The 17,080-nt window shown below is 43.0% G+C and overlaps 1 protein-coding gene across 1 annotated transcript in view; it reads right to left on the minus strand.

Moving 5' to 3' along the window:
- Positions 1-17,080, minus strand: part of LOC135704809 (guanylate cyclase soluble subunit beta-1-like) — a 176,147-nt gene that overhangs the window by 25,240 nt on the left and 133,827 nt on the right. Inside the window, exons 4-10 of the mRNA XM_065226325.1 lie at positions 8,957-9,057; positions 8,362-8,901; positions 7,943-8,260; positions 7,773-7,884; positions 7,554-7,713; positions 7,403-7,485; positions 6,790-7,336 (exon numbers count right to left, since the gene is read on the minus strand). Of these exons, the coding sequence (XP_065082397.1) occupies positions 6,790-7,336; positions 7,403-7,485; positions 7,554-7,713; positions 7,773-7,884; positions 7,943-8,260; positions 8,362-8,901; positions 8,957-9,057 (1,861 nt within the window). The remainder of the gene's footprint in view (positions 1-6,789; positions 7,337-7,402; positions 7,486-7,553; positions 7,714-7,772; positions 7,885-7,942; positions 8,261-8,361; positions 8,902-8,956; positions 9,058-17,080) is intronic.

The raw sequence follows: 17,080 nt of genomic DNA on the forward strand, positions 1-17,080 counted from the left end.
CTTGTATATGACTTTTTCCCCTTACACTTAGGTTGCAGCAAATCTTCTTCAATTTTCACTAGAAAAAAATTGGATCAGAAATGCAATTCTGGAACAATTCCCTTGAAAATCCTGAAGAAATTGTATTTAGAACACAGAAGCAATGTTGGAGAAATTCCATACGGATGCTGGAAAACCTATTATCGTAAATTGCATTTCTTCCCGGAATCTAGGAGGAACTCTTCCAGAATTTCTGAAGGGATTCAGTTATTTTTCATATTCTGGTGGAATCCCTTCCAGGATCGTAGCAGAAAATCTTTCAAATTCTGGAGGAATTTCCATAGAAATCTCTCTAGATTTTGCTCGGATTGCGGAAGAAAATCTATTCTGAATTCTGAATTTCGAAAAATGTGCTGGAATTCCACCCGAAATGAAACTGTAAGTCTTCACGGAATCCTGGAGGATTTCTTCCAGAAATACTTTACCCTTCTAGTTCTACAGGAATTTGTTCCAGAATCGTGGATGAGTTTTTTTTCAAGTTCAGGCGGTACTTTTAGGAATTCTGGAAGAATTTCTCCAGATATCTAAATTATCTTCGGAGTTCTGAAGAATTCTAATAAATTTCTTTCTGAATTTCCAAGGAATTCGTTAGGTATTTTTTAAGGAATTTGTTCTAAAAATGTGGAAGAATTACACCTGAATTTGCAAAGGAATTTCTGGCGGAATTATGAAAGAGTGCCTACCAAAATTCTGAAGACATTATTTCGCAAGTCTGTAAATTTTCTTTGCGGAGCTCTGCATTAATCTCTCTTCAAATTCTGTTAGAATTCCTTCCAGAGTTGTAGAAGATTTTTTTCCTGGAACCCCGCAGGAATACTTCACACTGGGAATACTGGAAGATTTTCTTTAGGATTTATGGATGATTATCATCCAAGTTTGTGCAGAGTTCTGGTGGAATTTTTTTCTGGAATTTGTGGAGGAATGTGTTCTGGAAGAATAATTCTTGAACGGTGGATGATTTCTTCTCAGAACATAGGAGGATTTTTTTAAATTTTTTTTAAGTTCATGAATTTCAGACGTAATTTTTACCATTAAGTATGGGTCGAATTTCATCAGATCTCCAGAAGCCAGTCAGCAATCTTGTCGCAGAATGGTTGATTTAACTTAAGCAAATCTTCTTCAATTTTCACTAGAAAAAAAATTGGATCAGAAATGCAATTCTGGAACAATTCCCTTGAAAATCCTGAAGAAATTGTATTTAGAACACAGAAGCAATGTTGGAGAAATTCCATACGGATGCTAGAAAACCTATTATCGTAAATTGCATTTCATCCCGGAATCTAGGAGGAACTCTTCCAGAATTTCTGAAGGGATTAAGCTATTTTTCATATTCTGGTGGAATTCCTTCCAGGATCGTAGCAGACAATCTTTCAAGGGTTATGGATTAAATCGTGTAGTTCTGATGAAATGCACTTCGGAAGTTTGGAGGATTTACCTCTAGAATTGTGAAAGTATTGCGTCCGGAATTCATTCCACAGTTCTGGAGTAATTTCTTTCAAATTTTCAAAGGAATTAGTCTCCGAATTGTTAGAGAATTCCTCTCAAAATTCTGGAGGAATTCCCATAGGTATCCTAGAGAGATTTTACTCGGATTGCGGGAGAAATTATATTCTGAATTCTGAATTTAGGAATTGTGCTGGTATTCCATCCGAAATGAAACTGAAAGTCTTCGCGGAATCCTGGAGGATTTCTTCCAGAAATTTTGATGGTGTTTTCTTCAGGAATTTTTCGAGATCTAGACTCTTATAATTCTGGAGGAATTTGAGAAATTTGTCCCAGAATAGTGGATGAGTTTTTCCTCAAATTCGGGAGGAATACATCTAGGAATTCTGGAAGAATTTCTCCAGATATCTGAATTCTCTCCGGAGTATTGATGAATTCACATTGGAAGTCGGGAGCAATTGTTTTCGTTATTTTAGAGAAAGCGATTCAAAAGTTCATTAAGGTCTTCGTTTAAAAATATAGAATAATTCCGTTCGGAATTGTGAAGAAGTTCCTCGCGGAATTATGTAAGAATTGGGCTACAAAATGGTGAGTTGACAACCTGGAAGGAGCGGAATACCTAGCCCTGGTCCTCACAAGTTCCTACTTCACGCCTCCTCGAGTCATATGATAACAAAAGACTACCAGCTGAAACATGGACACAGCTGGTTGGCGTAGCCTGGGCAATGTTGCCAGTCCGGCAATAGCAAAGTGAAGAGGTGCGACGCGAACACTGGCGCGGTAACCATAGTACGGTGATAGAGGAAATGCTTCACCAAACCTGAGCGTCTGCTCACCATGGAGGTGCGGCTCAAAACGGCGTCTGTTCTCCATGTTAGGAGCGGCTGATCACCGTCCTAGTGCCAGCGTGGGACTCTAAACAGAGCTGTGCACGATGGTCCCCCGGCGAGACAGGGGGTTGGGGCAGGCCCAACAAGCCGCCCTGGAAAAAAAACAAAGTTGCAAATACCGAAGAAAGAAATACGGATCGGAACAATCGGCACAGACCTACGCGACGAAATAAGGACTACGATTGGAAACTCGGAACATGGAACTGCAAATCGCTCGGCTTCCCGGGTTGCGATAGGTTAATCTATGACGAACTTCAACCACGCAACTTCGAAGTCGTAGCACTGCAGGAACTTTGCTGGACGGGACAAAAGGTATGGAAAAGCGGGCATCGAGCGGCTACTTTCTACCAGAGCTGTGGCACCACCAACGAGCTGGGAACCGGCTTTGTAGTGCTGGGTAAGATGCGCCAACGCGTGATTGGTTGGCAGCCGATCAACGCGAGGATGTGCAAGTTGAGGATTAAGGGCCGTTTCTTCAACTACAGCATCATCAACGTGCACTGCCCACACGAAGGGAGACCCGACGACGAGAAAGAAGCGTTCTATGCGCAGCTGGAGCAGGTGTACGACGGCTGTTCGCAACGGAACGTCAAAATCGTCATCGGCGACATGAACGCTCAGGTAGGACGGGAGGCAATGTATAGACCGGCAATCGGGCCAAACAGCCTGCATGCCGTATCGAACGACAACGGCCAACGATGCGTGAACTTTGCAGCCTCCCGGGGTATGGTAGTTCGAAGTACCTTTTTCCCCCGCAAGGATATCCACAAAGCCACCTGGAGATCACCTGACCAACACACAGAAAACCAAATCGATCACGTTCTAATCGACGGGAAATTCTTCTCCGACATTATCAACGTCCGCACGTACCGCAGTGCGAACATAGATTCGGACCACTACCTAGTTGCAGTATGCATGCGCTCAAAACTCTCGACGGTGCATAACACACGTCGAAGTCGAACGCCACGACCCAACATTGAGCAACTACGGGACACCGGAGTTGCCCAGGACTACGCGCAGCAGCTGGAAGTTGCACTACCCACGGAAGAGCAGCTTGGCGCAGCTTCTCTTGAAGATGGCTGGAGGGACATCCGTTCAGCCATAGGTAGTACTGCTGTAGCGGCACTAGGTACTGCAATCCCGGACCGAAGAAATGACTGGTTTGACGGCGAATGCAAACTGTTAGTAGAGGAGAAGAATGCAGCACGGGCGAGAATGCTGCAACACCGCACGAGATTGAATGTGGAGCGATACAGACAAGCGCGGAACAGACAAAACTCGGTTTTCCGAAGGAAGAAGCGTCAGCAGGAAGATCGAGATCGCGAGGCGATGGAAAATCTGTACCGCGTAAACGACACACGGAAGTTCTACGAGAAGCTAAATAGTTCGCGCAAAGGCTACGTGCCGCAAGCCGATATGTGCAAGGACTTGGACGGTAACCTTCTCACGAACGAGTGTGAGGTGATTGAGAGGTGGAAGCAGTACTATGACGAGTACCTCAACGGTGAAGCAGCAGAAAACGAAGGTGGCACGGCAACAGACCTTGGAGCACGCGCAGAAGACGACAGGCTACCGGCCCCTGATCTTCAAGAAGTTGAGGAGGAGATCGGTCGGCTGAAGAACAACAAAGCAACTGGTGTAGATCAACTCCCAAGTGAGCTATTGAAATACGGTGGTGAAGCACTGGCTAGAGCGCTGCACTGGATAATTGCCAAGATTTGGGAGGAGGAGATATTACCGGAGGAGTGGATGGAAGGTGTCGTATGCCCAATCTACAAAAAGGGCGACAAGTTGGATTGCTGCAACTACCGCGCGATCACACTGCTGAGCGCCGCCTACAAGGTACTCTCCCAAATTCTATGCCGCCGTCTGTCACCATATGCAAGAGAGTTCGTGGGGCAATACCAGGCGGGATTCATGGGTGCCTGCGCTACCACGGACCAAATTTTCGCGATTCGGCAGGTTCTGCAGAAATGCCGCGAATACAACGTGCCCACACATCATTTGTTCATCGATTTCAAATCCGCATACGACACAATCGATCGAAATCAGTTATGGCAGATTATGCACGAGTACGGACTTCCGGATAAACTGACGCGATTGGTCAATGGGTCGAGTGATGTGCATTGTTCGAGTACCGGGGACACTCTCGAGTCCCTTTGAATCTCGAAGGGGGTTACGGCAGGGTGATGGACTTTCGTGTCTGCTGTTCAACATCGCGTTAGAAGGTGTGATCAGAAGAGCTGGGATAGACACGAGTGGCACGATATTCAGGAAGTCCATCCAGCTCCTTGGTTTCGCCGATGACATTGACATTATGGCACGGAACTTTGAGATGATGGCGGAAACGTACATCAGACTGAAGGCTGAAGCTAGACGGATTGGACTTGCCATCAACGCATCAAAGACAAAATATATGAAAGCAAGAGGTTCTAGGGAAGACAATGTTAGCCTCCCACCCCGAGTTCAGATTGACGGTGACGAAATCGAGGTGGTCGATGAGTTCGTGTATTTGGGCTCACTGGTGACCGCCGAAAATGATACCAGCAGAGAAATTCAAAGACGCATTATGGCAGGGAATCGTGCCTACTTTGGACTCCGGAGGACGCTCCGGTCGAATAAAATTCGCCGCCGCACGAAGTTGACTGTCTACAAGACGCTGATTAGACCGGTGGTCCTTTACGGCCACGAGACCTGGACTATGCTCGTGGAGGACCAACGCGCCCTTGGTGTTTTCGAACGGAAGGTGTTGCGTACCATCTACGGTGGAGTGCAGATGGATGACGGAACGTGGAGGAGGCGAATGAACCACGAATTGCACCAGCTGCTGGGAGAACCATCCATCGTCCACATTGCAAAAATTGGGCGACTACGGTGGGCTGGGCACGTCGTAAGAATGCCGCACGACGACCCAGTGAAAATGGTTCTAGAAAGCGACCCAACAGGAACAAGAAGAAGAGGCGCGCAGCGGGCAAGGTGGATCGACCAAGTAGAAGGTGACCTGCGGACCCTTCGCAGACTACGAGGCTGGCGAACTGTGGCCATGGATCGAGTAGAGTGGAGACGACTTCTTCGGACAGCAGAGGACAACAAGACCTTAGCCTGATTGGTAAGGTAAGTCCTTTCAGAATTCGGATTATCGGTTTTTTTGTTGAATGCTGCAGAATTTTATTCGAGGGACTCTACATGACATTTTCTTCAAATTCTAGAAGAATTCCTTTCACCAGTGTAGAGGATTTTTTTCTCATGTCTTGGAGGAATTCTTCTGGGAATTCCAGATATCTTAATTTTCTCCTGAGTTCTGAAGAATTCATGTTGTAGGTATGGAACAATTTTTCCGTTATTGTAGTGTAAGTGCTACCCATTTTAGACCAATTGCATCCGGGCTTCTGTGATGAATTTCCTCCGGAATTGTCAAGGAATGCCTTTGGTATTTTTTAAGGAACTGGTTTAAAAAATGTGGAAGAATTACACCTGGATTTGTGAAGGAATTCTTATTGGAATTTTTTATAAGGCACTTCCTTCCCGAATTTGTTTTGAGGATCTCCGCAATAGCTTCTTTTAAAATTCTGGAAAATTTCTTCCAGAATTGTAAAGGAGTTTTAGGAGTTTTATCTAGAATCGAGGAAGAACATTTCTGGGAATTCTGGAAAATTTACTATCGTCATGTGCAGACTAATAATACAACATAGGAGGTTCTATTTTAAATTTCTTATAATGAAGAACTTCTCATGAATTTCAGAAGAATTTTTCCCAATAATTATGGATGGAATCTGCAGAACCATAGCAGCCATCTTGTGACATATTGGTTGATTTGAATAGTATGGAATCCACTCAATGTTCTTTTGGAATTGTATTTTTTGCCAAATTCCAGAGAAATTTGCTTCGGAATTCTAAAATACTTCTTCTTGGAATTCCTACCGGAATGGTTGAAGATTTTTTTTTTGGGGTTTGGGAGGACTTGTTGTTGAAAAATTTTCACGTTGAAAGCTGAAATTATCCGTTTCCGGGTGGAATTCTGGACGGATTCATAAAAAAAATGGTGACGTTATTTCTTCCAGTGTTCCTATGAAATTATTTTCGGAACTCTGGGAAAATATTCTAAGATTTCTGTAGAAACTCCTCTTGGCGCTCTGTAAAAAAGTTTCTTGGAAAGCTGGAGAAGATCGCTCCAAAATTCTAGAACGAACTCCTCCAGACTTCCGGAAGGAGATCCTCTAAAATTCCGGAAGGAAATGCTCCACAATTCCGGAAAGAGTTTATTCAGAATTCCCGGAGAATGCCACTAGAACTAAGAGTGGATTTTTTTTTAAAAATTTCTCTATCACCCTGGAAGGATTTCCTCTAGAATCCCGATCATCAATAAAACCCGCACCGCGCTGAAAATCCATCCCAAAAGCCTCCCATCCCCACTTACCACCGCTTCCGATCCCATCTTGACGTTCCGCGCCATATCCATCATGTCCAACGCAAGTCGCGCTATACACTTGGCATGATTCTCGCACTCGTCCGGCAGTCCCGAAACGGCCATATACTTGTCGCCCACCGTTTCCACCTTGTAGATGTTGGAATTGCTCTTCGAATCGGTCAACTCGTCGAAGCACGTGTACAGCTCGTTGAGCATCTTGACGATCTTCATCGCTCCGTCGGCGTCGGTGTTGGCCGAACAGTACTGCCCGAAGCCGACGATACCGGAGAACATCAACGTGACGCCTTCGTACCGCTTGGGGGCCACCGGCCGCTGATGTCGCAGCTCGTTGGCCACGGTTTTCGGGAGAACTGAATACAGAAGCCGGTCGGTTTTCTGCTTTTCGCTTTCCAGGTCCCGGTAGGTTTGCTGAAGTCGGTCGGTAAGGATTTCCAGGTTCGTGGTCAGTTTGTATTCGGCTTCGAACTTTTCGGACAGCAGCACCAGGTCCCGGGAGGCGTCGTGCAGCGGGATGTCCGATATGTGAAGGCCTTTCCTGTTAAGGGGTTGAGGAAGGTCGTTAGAACTTGGTATGGAAGGTTGGAGAAGGGTTGCAATTTACTTGGTCAGATCGTCCAGGTTCATTACGCTTGGGTAGCATTGGAACAGAATCAGGTCCGATTCCGGGATGTACATCATTTGACCCTGCGAAAAGGAAAACGGGATTGCGGTTGACCTTGAGAAAGAGGTTAAATGCAGTTTGTAGAACCGACCTTCAGTCTTAGGTATCTCTCACTAATAGCCATCACGCCCGCTTTGGTCTTGAGCACGTAGATTGTGTTGATGTGTGCCAGGATGTTGCCGAAGCTTAGCTCCAGGTGCGGTCGGATCGCTTCGAAGATCGTCAGCAGGGGGCAGTTTTGCTCGGAGATTCTGGTGAAAGAAAACAAAGATCGATCTTGGTGATGGGCATGAATTGTAGTCTAACTTACTTGGGTATGACCCGGGAAACGGATTTGCCAGCCTGTACGACGATCAGGTCCCGATTGAACATCAGATGGAAGGGGAAAACCTTGCAGAAGGTCGTCGGCGAGATCATTGGTTCTGTGGAGGAGATCGAGTCTTGCATGGTCTGAAGCGTAAAATTTGAGAGCTGCCATACCTTTTGCGACCAGCTGGTAGTCGGCTTGTTGTTCCTTGTCCTCGCTCCTCCGGGTGGGCGTCTTCGGAGCGGAGATCTCAGTGATCAGAAACTGTATGTGATCGGACCGTTCGACCATCTGCGGGACCTTTGCCGTCGTGGGCTGATTGCTATCACAATTATTGGTGTCGTTACTACTAGTGGTCGATTGGCTATCATCGAAAAACAGTCTACTATTGCTTCCGTTTTGACTACTACTTAAGCTAGGTTTATTGCCATTGCAAGACGTAGGGTCGGTTCGGTGTGCAAGCGTGGTCGAGCTTTTGGAGGTTGCTAAATCTACCGGGTTGGAAAGAGAGGTGGAAGAGAAAAGGAAAACGCAAACGACTACAAGTTAGGACTACGGTTCAACTAGCGACAGTTCGAAGGGTTCAACGTACTATTCAGTCTATTCGATAGATAAGATTCACCGTACGTTTTAGACATTAGTATTCGTTTACATAGACCTAGGTTTGCCAGCTCTGGCACGGCCGGATCGGCTGAAGTGATGATAGGAACTGGTTTTGGTACAACCGGCACCGCTGGAGGAGGCGCAGCGGGAGGTGACTTCAGCTTGTCCTCGGGCTTGGAGGTGGGCACTTCAATGGGATCACCCTTCCGGCGGATGATCTTGATCTCCACGTCGACTCCGTGCAGTTTCGATGCGACGGCTTTGACAATCCCTATCACTATGTGCTCCAGGCCGGGCCGCTCGGAGTAGTAGTGCAGCACCAGTTGACCGTCCGTTTCCGTACACCGGAAGGACGGGGCACGCATACCGGGATAGAGCGTGCCGAGATGGTCGTGCAAAGCGTCCAAATTTTGCAGGAAATCCCGAGGCGTTGCTCCGAGCACCTGAAGGATCTTGTCGTATCCCGAGTCTTGGCAGAATTCAAAGAAGGTCTTCCCGAACAGCTCCAGGATGTCACCGGCGGGGATATCTGCAAGGATAGATTTGAGCGTTTGTGGAGAGCTTGGATTTATAGGAAAACTCACTTAAAATATCCACCGCGGCCTCTATCAGGTTGTACGTGATGTCATCTTCGTAGATCTGGCGGACAAGAAACTGTCCCTCCATGTTGACCTGAGCCCTTTTCCTGAAAAGTATAAAGATTTGGTTAGTATCGAAAAATGTCTATTGAATATAACAAGACTGCACATCAAGCACAAAATTTGATCCGTAACAAGTGCTTCAACACTTGTCGTCTTTAAAAACTTGAATTATGTCCTTCTCTGATCAAGTGAGACCCCCTCCCGCATTCAAACAACATCTTCAACAGCTCATCCGTGACATGAATTAAAAAGTCATTCTTTTTTCCGGCTCCTTAACCACCTTCGCCATTGTCACCTCACCCTGCTGGAGAAATCCGAAAAATGTCACGCACCACAAACGATGGCAGTTCCGTAGTCATCCCTGACCCCACACGAGGGAGTTTCGAGTAAGTAATAGACAATAACCGGCTGCTATAATTAGGAATCTAAAAGTACGCCTTGATTTCGCAATCATCCCTTTTCCCCTCGGCTCGTTCGGTACAGAATGGAAACGAGAGATTGCATAATAGAGAGCTCCCAATGAATTCTCCTCCTGCTCGAGGGGACCGTTTTCTTCGTCGGTGGTGGGTTGGTCGGTCGTAAGAAAAAAATTGAATGGAATTCGAAAAAAAAAATACGTCGGAGACAACTTCTCTGCCTAATCTCATTATGCTGTTTTCCATATTCGTTCGTCCTGTCTCCCCAAGTTGTTCTCATCGTCCTATACAGAGTTCGTACGCAGTGGACAATGGCAGCGAAAACCATAATGTTGTGCCATCGCACCCCACTCGTTGTGGCTTCCGGTTTCCGGACTAGAATGGCGGTTGTGGTGGCGGCGATGGTGATGGTGATGGTGGAGTTCATTAGGATCGAATAAATATTTATGAGAGAAGCGGGTTAGATATCAATAGGCTGATAAAGTTTGATGATACTGATGGGCGTTGTTTAAGTGAATTTAAACTAGAATTTGTAGTTTTAGACAACCAACAAATTGCTTTATTTGCGTGCTGAAATTAGTTTTCATCAAGATTTAGTGTTGTGGCTTTCAAGGGGATGCTGTGGCTGTCAAACCCAATCTATAACTCATGTTCCCCACATATATTTTGGTACTTTGCATGTTGGTACACTTTATTTATTTATCACCGGTTTAGACTAGTCGTACAGACTGTACTTTTCTAAAGGCTGACTAAAAGTAAATTCTTATGCCCCTCGCGCGCCGCTAGCACGCCTTTAGTGTTGACAATCGAAAATCATGTAGCTGTTTACACTTCTTTAGAGAATAACTGGTGCAAGTTTGATCAAAGTAGTCGATCGCGTTCAGAAATAACGTCAAATGAAACTCGAAAGAAGAAAAAATATTGTGCACAAACATCTGGAAAATCCTGAGTGGTCTAATTCCAAGCTGGCTAAAGTGCAGAAGATGCCGAAAACAACAGTTTGTCGAGTGCTCAAACCTACAAGGAAACCCTGAGTGTGGAAAGGAATCAGCGGACCTATGAAAAAACAAGAACCAGGGATCGTCAGCTGCGCAGCAAGGTGTTGAGGTGCGTTAAAGCCAATTCCGGTCCTTCGATCCGAGATGTGTCCAAAAGGTATAACGCCAACTTTCAAACGGTGTGGAATATCCTTGCCAGGGAAGGATACAAGCAAGGGGTCAGACAGGTTTACTCTGTGTTGCTTTTTTACAGCGAGTAACTCAATGTACCTCAATATTTAATCGAAGTTCATCGATTTTTTTAGCTGCTTACTCCGTTTACTCCCTTTAAGAATTTGCTTCTCATATTAGACGTCAGTTTTGTATGATAACAAAGTAAGCCCAAGTGTATCCTGAGGCTTTCGAATAGCTTGAATAATATGGAAGAACCTGTGCCGGTGCCTTACAGTTCCAGCCAGCTTTCAGCAGCTGTTCTTCCTCCTCAGCAGCCAGTCCCAGTTGTCACTTCAAACGGAATCGGAACGGATCATCCAGTAGTCGTAACAACAGTCCCATTGAAAATGGTAATAACTAACTCCGATCCCCTTCTCGTTAGCACCATGCAAGTTAACTACAACTTGAAGATTTCATCACAGCACATCAAACATAGCGTGGTGAGTAATATAACCTACAGTTCCCGATTTAGAAAACATCACCCCGGTGAGGCAACAATCGATTAACACCCAATTCCAGCTCCGTCGGCAACGCTACCAACCATTTCCCTCGCGGATTGTTCAGCCAGAGCAGCCACCGTCATTTCCCAAGCCGAAAAGGAGGAGGACGTTGAAGTAACCGCTACCAATGGTTCCAGTGAGTGTGATCCTCGTCCGGACTTCAGCCCATCAACCATTAACCGGACGAAATTGAAATGAAAACCGGTCTGGAAGACGAAGAACATATCAAGCTGACAGATTATCTTTGTCGACTTTATCTTTGCATTCCCACGGCCATGTTAAGAACAAGTACAGGATCGTCATGAGACGTGATTAAGTTCACGCTACCAATTACTCGATATCGTCAGAGCTGCCGCTATGGACTTAGCCAACGAGAAACCGAAGAACACACGTATGTAGTGATGTTCTACTTTAAAGGAGACTGACGTCGACGGCCGTAGGACGGTGGTATATCGCAGAAATTGTACCGTATCACGATCATCCGGAAGGCACATCAGAAGCACCAAAAGAGGAAGGATGGATGTCCATCGTCACTAGAACGGCACAGTGGTAATTCAGAGCTCGGTTCGCAGTTTCATCCAGCGGCAGTTTTCCAAGCCATTGGAACGGGACTGCATCGACGAGTATTGTAGTTCGTGCGGGGTACGTAATTTTACGGATTTTGAGTATTTGGTCAGGCAGATCAATTTTTTCCACCATATCAAGCCGGACAAGCATTCGCCCTTGGTAAGTGTAAGGCAGCAATAGGTTCCGAAAATTATTAAGGCTGTGTTCCATTTGGTGAATTTTCATTTAAATTTGACAGTTGGAAAATTTACAAATAAACCTGCTATTCCACCAGACTTATTTCTTACAGACCAAGAATCAATTTTGACAAACACCTTCTAGAAACTCGGAAGAGCAACAACAGAGGGATTATAATTTATTTTCGAAGTGTCAAATTCAAGTGAAAATTCACCAAATGGAACACAGCCTAAATAGAGATGATGCAGGACAATCAAATCAATCAATTTAAGAGTCTCCGAGTCTCGCTGAGTTATTGAGTTCTGTAAACATGTTTTTTATTGTTGTTTTGATTGACAGCAGATTTTCGGCATCGCATGAAGGTGCGCCTTCATATGTTACTTTGATGTGAAAAGTGAAAAAGCAAATGTTAGTGATCTTTCTCACTGAGCAATGTGAGTTACTCGAGGTGCATCAAAAGCAGCTCATAAATTGCTCGTGATTAGGAGCTGTCTTGCCTCTAGGATACAAGTCGTACAAAGCCAGTAAACATCCGACCCGGAATATGAAGCAGAATTCCGTGGCCAAAAAGCGTGCAAGACTCTTGTACGACCGTGTTTTGACGAAACACAAGGGCTGCACATTGATCGATGACGAAACATACATCAAACTCGATTTTAAGCAGCTTCCCGGTGAAAAGTTTTACATCGCGACTGGACGTGGGGATGTGCCGGGAAGATTCAAGTTTACATCGAAGAATGCCTGAAAGTGCGGTACAGTAATTCCAAAATGTTGGATAATTTTCAAAATTTTGGATCTACCCTGGTGAGTCTTCGAGAAATTAGTCGATCTTTCAACATTATACTATTATAATAATGAAAAGTTACAAAGGTGGGTGATTTCTGTAATAATTCAATGGATTAATGTGGAGGCAGACTTCATCTCTTCAGTCCACTGAAAACTCCCATAAGATACTGTCAATTTTCGCTAGAAGAGACGAACTTGCCAATGCCGGACGGTATTTTTTTTGGTATGAGAGAGTTCACGCTATTTTGAGGCTACTCATGCATGCTTGCTGCTATATGGAGTCTACCTAGATTCTGGGCAAATTATTCTGGTATAATTTTTTCCTCAGTTCAAAATGGCGCACTTTGAAGTTGTGAACAGGCGATTTCTGCGCACTGAGTCAAACGTCAGTTTTTTAGAAGTGAAGCAGTGAAAATAGAGCAGCTTTGTAATAGCAGCAATCAATACGAAACTTTCGATTTTAAATTGGCTCACTACTTGACTAGCCTATTGGTCCCAAGCAAATTGATTAACGTACCCCATTCTAGCCGAAATTCTAGTACTACACTATGTTTGTTTTTATTCGCTATGAAAGTTTGACAGATAAAATGAGGGGTTCGTGAATTTTCCTATGTTTCGAAGGGTGCATCGATTAGCTTGGGACCCAAGATAGTACCAGAGATGAGCTAAAAAGTTCACAACGTTTCTTCGTGTTGAATAGTATTCGAGAGGTTAACTACCTCAAACTATTTATTCCTCTTTGGCTATCCACCAAAGAACTGCAATTTGGAAGTTAAAACTGATCAGCACAAAGCATTCCCTCACTAGTCATTCGTCTGTACATAGTTGCGTTAGCGATTTCTTCAATATTACACATAGCAATGATAGAAACTGTTAAGCCGCGTTAACATTATACAGTTCGGTTCAAAAGTATTGGTAATAAAAATTGCCTTACTCAACACCTCCCTTCAATTTTTATGTTTAAAGATTCGAACAATTTGTTATGTTGTATTTTTGACAATGGCTTTGTCAATGCATCTGCTGGTTGATCATTGCTTGGTTTGTAAATTATCTTTAAATGCCCTCTTTTAATAATATCCCTGATAAAAACAAACTTAATGTCTATGTGCTGCATCCGCTGGTGTTCTCGGGGTTCCTTTGAAAAGTTGATGCATGGGATGTTGTCTTCATATATGACAATTGGTAAGTTATCCACTTCCAATTCTGTCAACAAGTTGGATAGCCACATTCCTTCCTTAGTTGCAGTACATAAAGCAACTAATTCTGCTTCAGTTGATGAAAGGCTCACAGTAGGTTGACGTTTCGTTGCCCACGAAACCATGTTGCCAAATACCTGGAAAACATATCCAGAAATCGATTTCCTATCTTCTATGTCATTTCCAAAATCAGCATCTCCATATCCTTGCAGTATTGGTCCTTCTAGCTGTTTCTTATAAACAATCTTTGTGTCCATGGTTCCTTTAAGGTATCTCAAAATGCGCTTCAATCCGCTCCAATGAATATCTGTTGCACGTGATTGAAATTTACTTAAAATATTAACTGCTGTATTGATATCCGGTCTAGATGACAAAGCCAGATATTGTAAGCATCCAAGAATTTCTTTATATGGATGTTTAGTAAGTGGATCATCTGTAGTTTCCCATTTGTTATTGACATCCATGGGAGTTGCAAAAGGTTTACTGTTATCCATACCAAATCTAGTCAGAATATTCTTAGTGTATCCCACTTGAGAAATTTCTGTAATTTGGTTTTCAATATCTCTTCTGATGTCTAATCCGAGAAAATGCGATATTTCCTTCAAATCTTTCATTTGAAATTCATGTGATAGCTTATCCTTGATCCAGCAAATAGCCTTTGCTGATTTCCCAATTATAAGCACATCATCAACATATAAAACAACATACACACAAAGAAAAGTCGTTGCTAAAATTAATAAAACCATTGGTAGAATTAAAAGTTTGCATTGGTTCTTTTTGGTAGAAAGCGGTTGGCTTTCAAAACAAAAGTCAGCCAACTGTTAAAGCAAAAGTTGACCGCTCACTACTTTCAAAAGTTAAAACTTTCAAAATAAATTGTATTACTGTCAAATTAAAAGCTCGGGAGTGGTAGAATTAAAATTGGCATCTTTTCAATTCAAAACAAAGTTTCGGTTTGAAAATGTGATATAGTTGAAACAATAAATAACATTTTAAATAGAAAAACAAAATTTTGAAATTAAAAACATGTATTTTCATTGTAATATCCCTTTTTTTCATTTTAAATTCTAAATAATATTTAATTTATGCAAAACAGATAAAAAATGTATTTATTTTCATTTCCTTTTCAACTAATTAACAATTATGAAACGAAATTCACGAAACGATACGAAGAACACAGAATCCAGACACTGACAAGGCAAGCTTGGTATTGTTTTCCATTTGCAGAAAGTACCAACTGGTGACGGATTCTACGGGCAGCTGGTTTTCGTCCTTCTCCCAATCAAAGCTGAATTTTCGTTTCTCCGAGGCTTGTAGTAGGGTTTGATCCTTCTCCGACAGGAATTTTATAAGGTCGATACCGAAACCTGGCGTGATGTCGTCCTGGCAGATTTCATAATCTGATATAAAAAAGAATCTTAAATCCAATAACAATAACAATGAAAATAGTTTACCTACCATTTGGAATGTCAATTTCACATGAGTTTCCACGAGGGTCTCTAGCAGCGAATAATTTCGGAATATCTAACTAATAACAGTTCAGTTTCTGGTATCCCACAAAAGAACATGACTCTTGTTGTAGCTTCTTACCTGGATTTCATGTTTACAGCGGCCAGAATAGTGAAAAGGGCGGCATATAAGATTCCAGTGCAGCCAGTAAAAACATCGCTGAGGGGTATTTTTGACAGTTGAACAACTTTTGTTTTAAAAATATGTACTTTTAAAATCACGAGTCAAAAGTAAAAGAAAAACTTTCAATTAAAAAATCCAACTTTTATTTTGAATATTTTTGCTGTTGAAATTAAGAATTTTGGGAAAATTTTAAAATGAAAATGCATTATTTTTATTAATACAATTTTCGTTGTTTGTGTGTAGAGCTTATATTGAGCCATTTTATAAATGCAGCATTCGTTGTTCAAAGGAATAAATCCAAGTTTTCTAATTGTGTTATCAAAACGATCATTCCTACTCCTACCAGATTGTTTCAACCCATATATGGACTTCTGGAGTTTAACGATTCTGGAATTTCCAAATTCATCTGGTGGAAGTTCCATAAATACTTCCTCTTTTAATTCTCCGTATAAATAGGCCGTTTTAACATCCATTTGATGAATACTTAACTTGTGTTCATTGGCTAATAAAAGCATAACCCTAATGCTATTCATTTTGGCCACTGGTGCAAAAGTATCCTGATAGCATGGTGACCAGTGAACCGGGAAATCGGGAAAACCGGGAAAAAACCGGGAATTATAAATCACCGGGAAAAAACCGGGAAAAAGTCGGGAATTTTGATAAAACATCGGGAAAAATATTACATCAGCAACATGCATGGCTAACTCATAGCTATGAGCAACCCCACTTTTTACGAAACTGAGTTATTTTTCCTATAGGGAGGAAATTCTCTGAGTCATTTTGAAACATCCTCTGAGTTAAACTGGGTAACCGTGTGCTTTTATTCTCTTTTAGCTTTCGACTTCCAGGGTAAACCCGTTCGGATTGACTGTTCCTTGTTTCATTCGTTCTCATTATGTACTCTGTTGCGAGTGGCTGCGTCTGACAACGACAGCGGCGTGAAAGGTCGATGTGTGAAACAGGTGAGGCAGAAGAAAATTATTCGACTCTTTCATTCTCCCGGTGTTCTTATACATGATTCGACGTGACGTCACATAACACTGAGAGAATGAAAGAGTCGACCACCTCTCCTCTGCCTCACCTATGTATACCGTACATCGCATCGGTGGTAGTGTATACTATAGTCAGAAAAGCATAAAAATTGAAAAATGTCTACAACATTTTCTTCAAAATACAAGGAATTATTCCCATGGTGTGCTGCTGATGCTAAAGATAAAAAATCTGCGAGATGCGTGTGGTGCGATAAATCCATCAGGATCGACACCATGGGAAAAGTGGCGTTCTCAAGTCATGAGAAAGGGAAAAAGCATCAGCAAGAATTAAAAACTCGTAGCACCAATGTATCCTTGAGTGCATTCACAGTTGCTCCTGGCAGTGAGCCAGCGATTATCGGTAAGTGCCAAATTTAATTTAATGTGCTTCCAGTGTAGATCATGGTACTACATTATTACTACTGAATGTTAAGTACAATAAGCACTTCTGCCAATCGATTGACTGATGGTTAAAGCATTGATTTACTTTAATTTTCTGAACATTAATTGCAGACGACACCACAAAACTCGTGGAACCTGTCCCTCTCATG

The sequence above is a fragment of the Ochlerotatus camptorhynchus genome, unplaced genomic scaffold (genome assembly GCF_037179485.1).
Source record: "Ochlerotatus camptorhynchus isolate MF236.1 unplaced genomic scaffold, CSIRO-AGI_Acam_v1.1 ptg000248l, whole genome shotgun sequence".
Lineage (NCBI taxonomy): Eukaryota > Metazoa > Arthropoda > Insecta > Diptera > Culicidae > Ochlerotatus > Ochlerotatus camptorhynchus.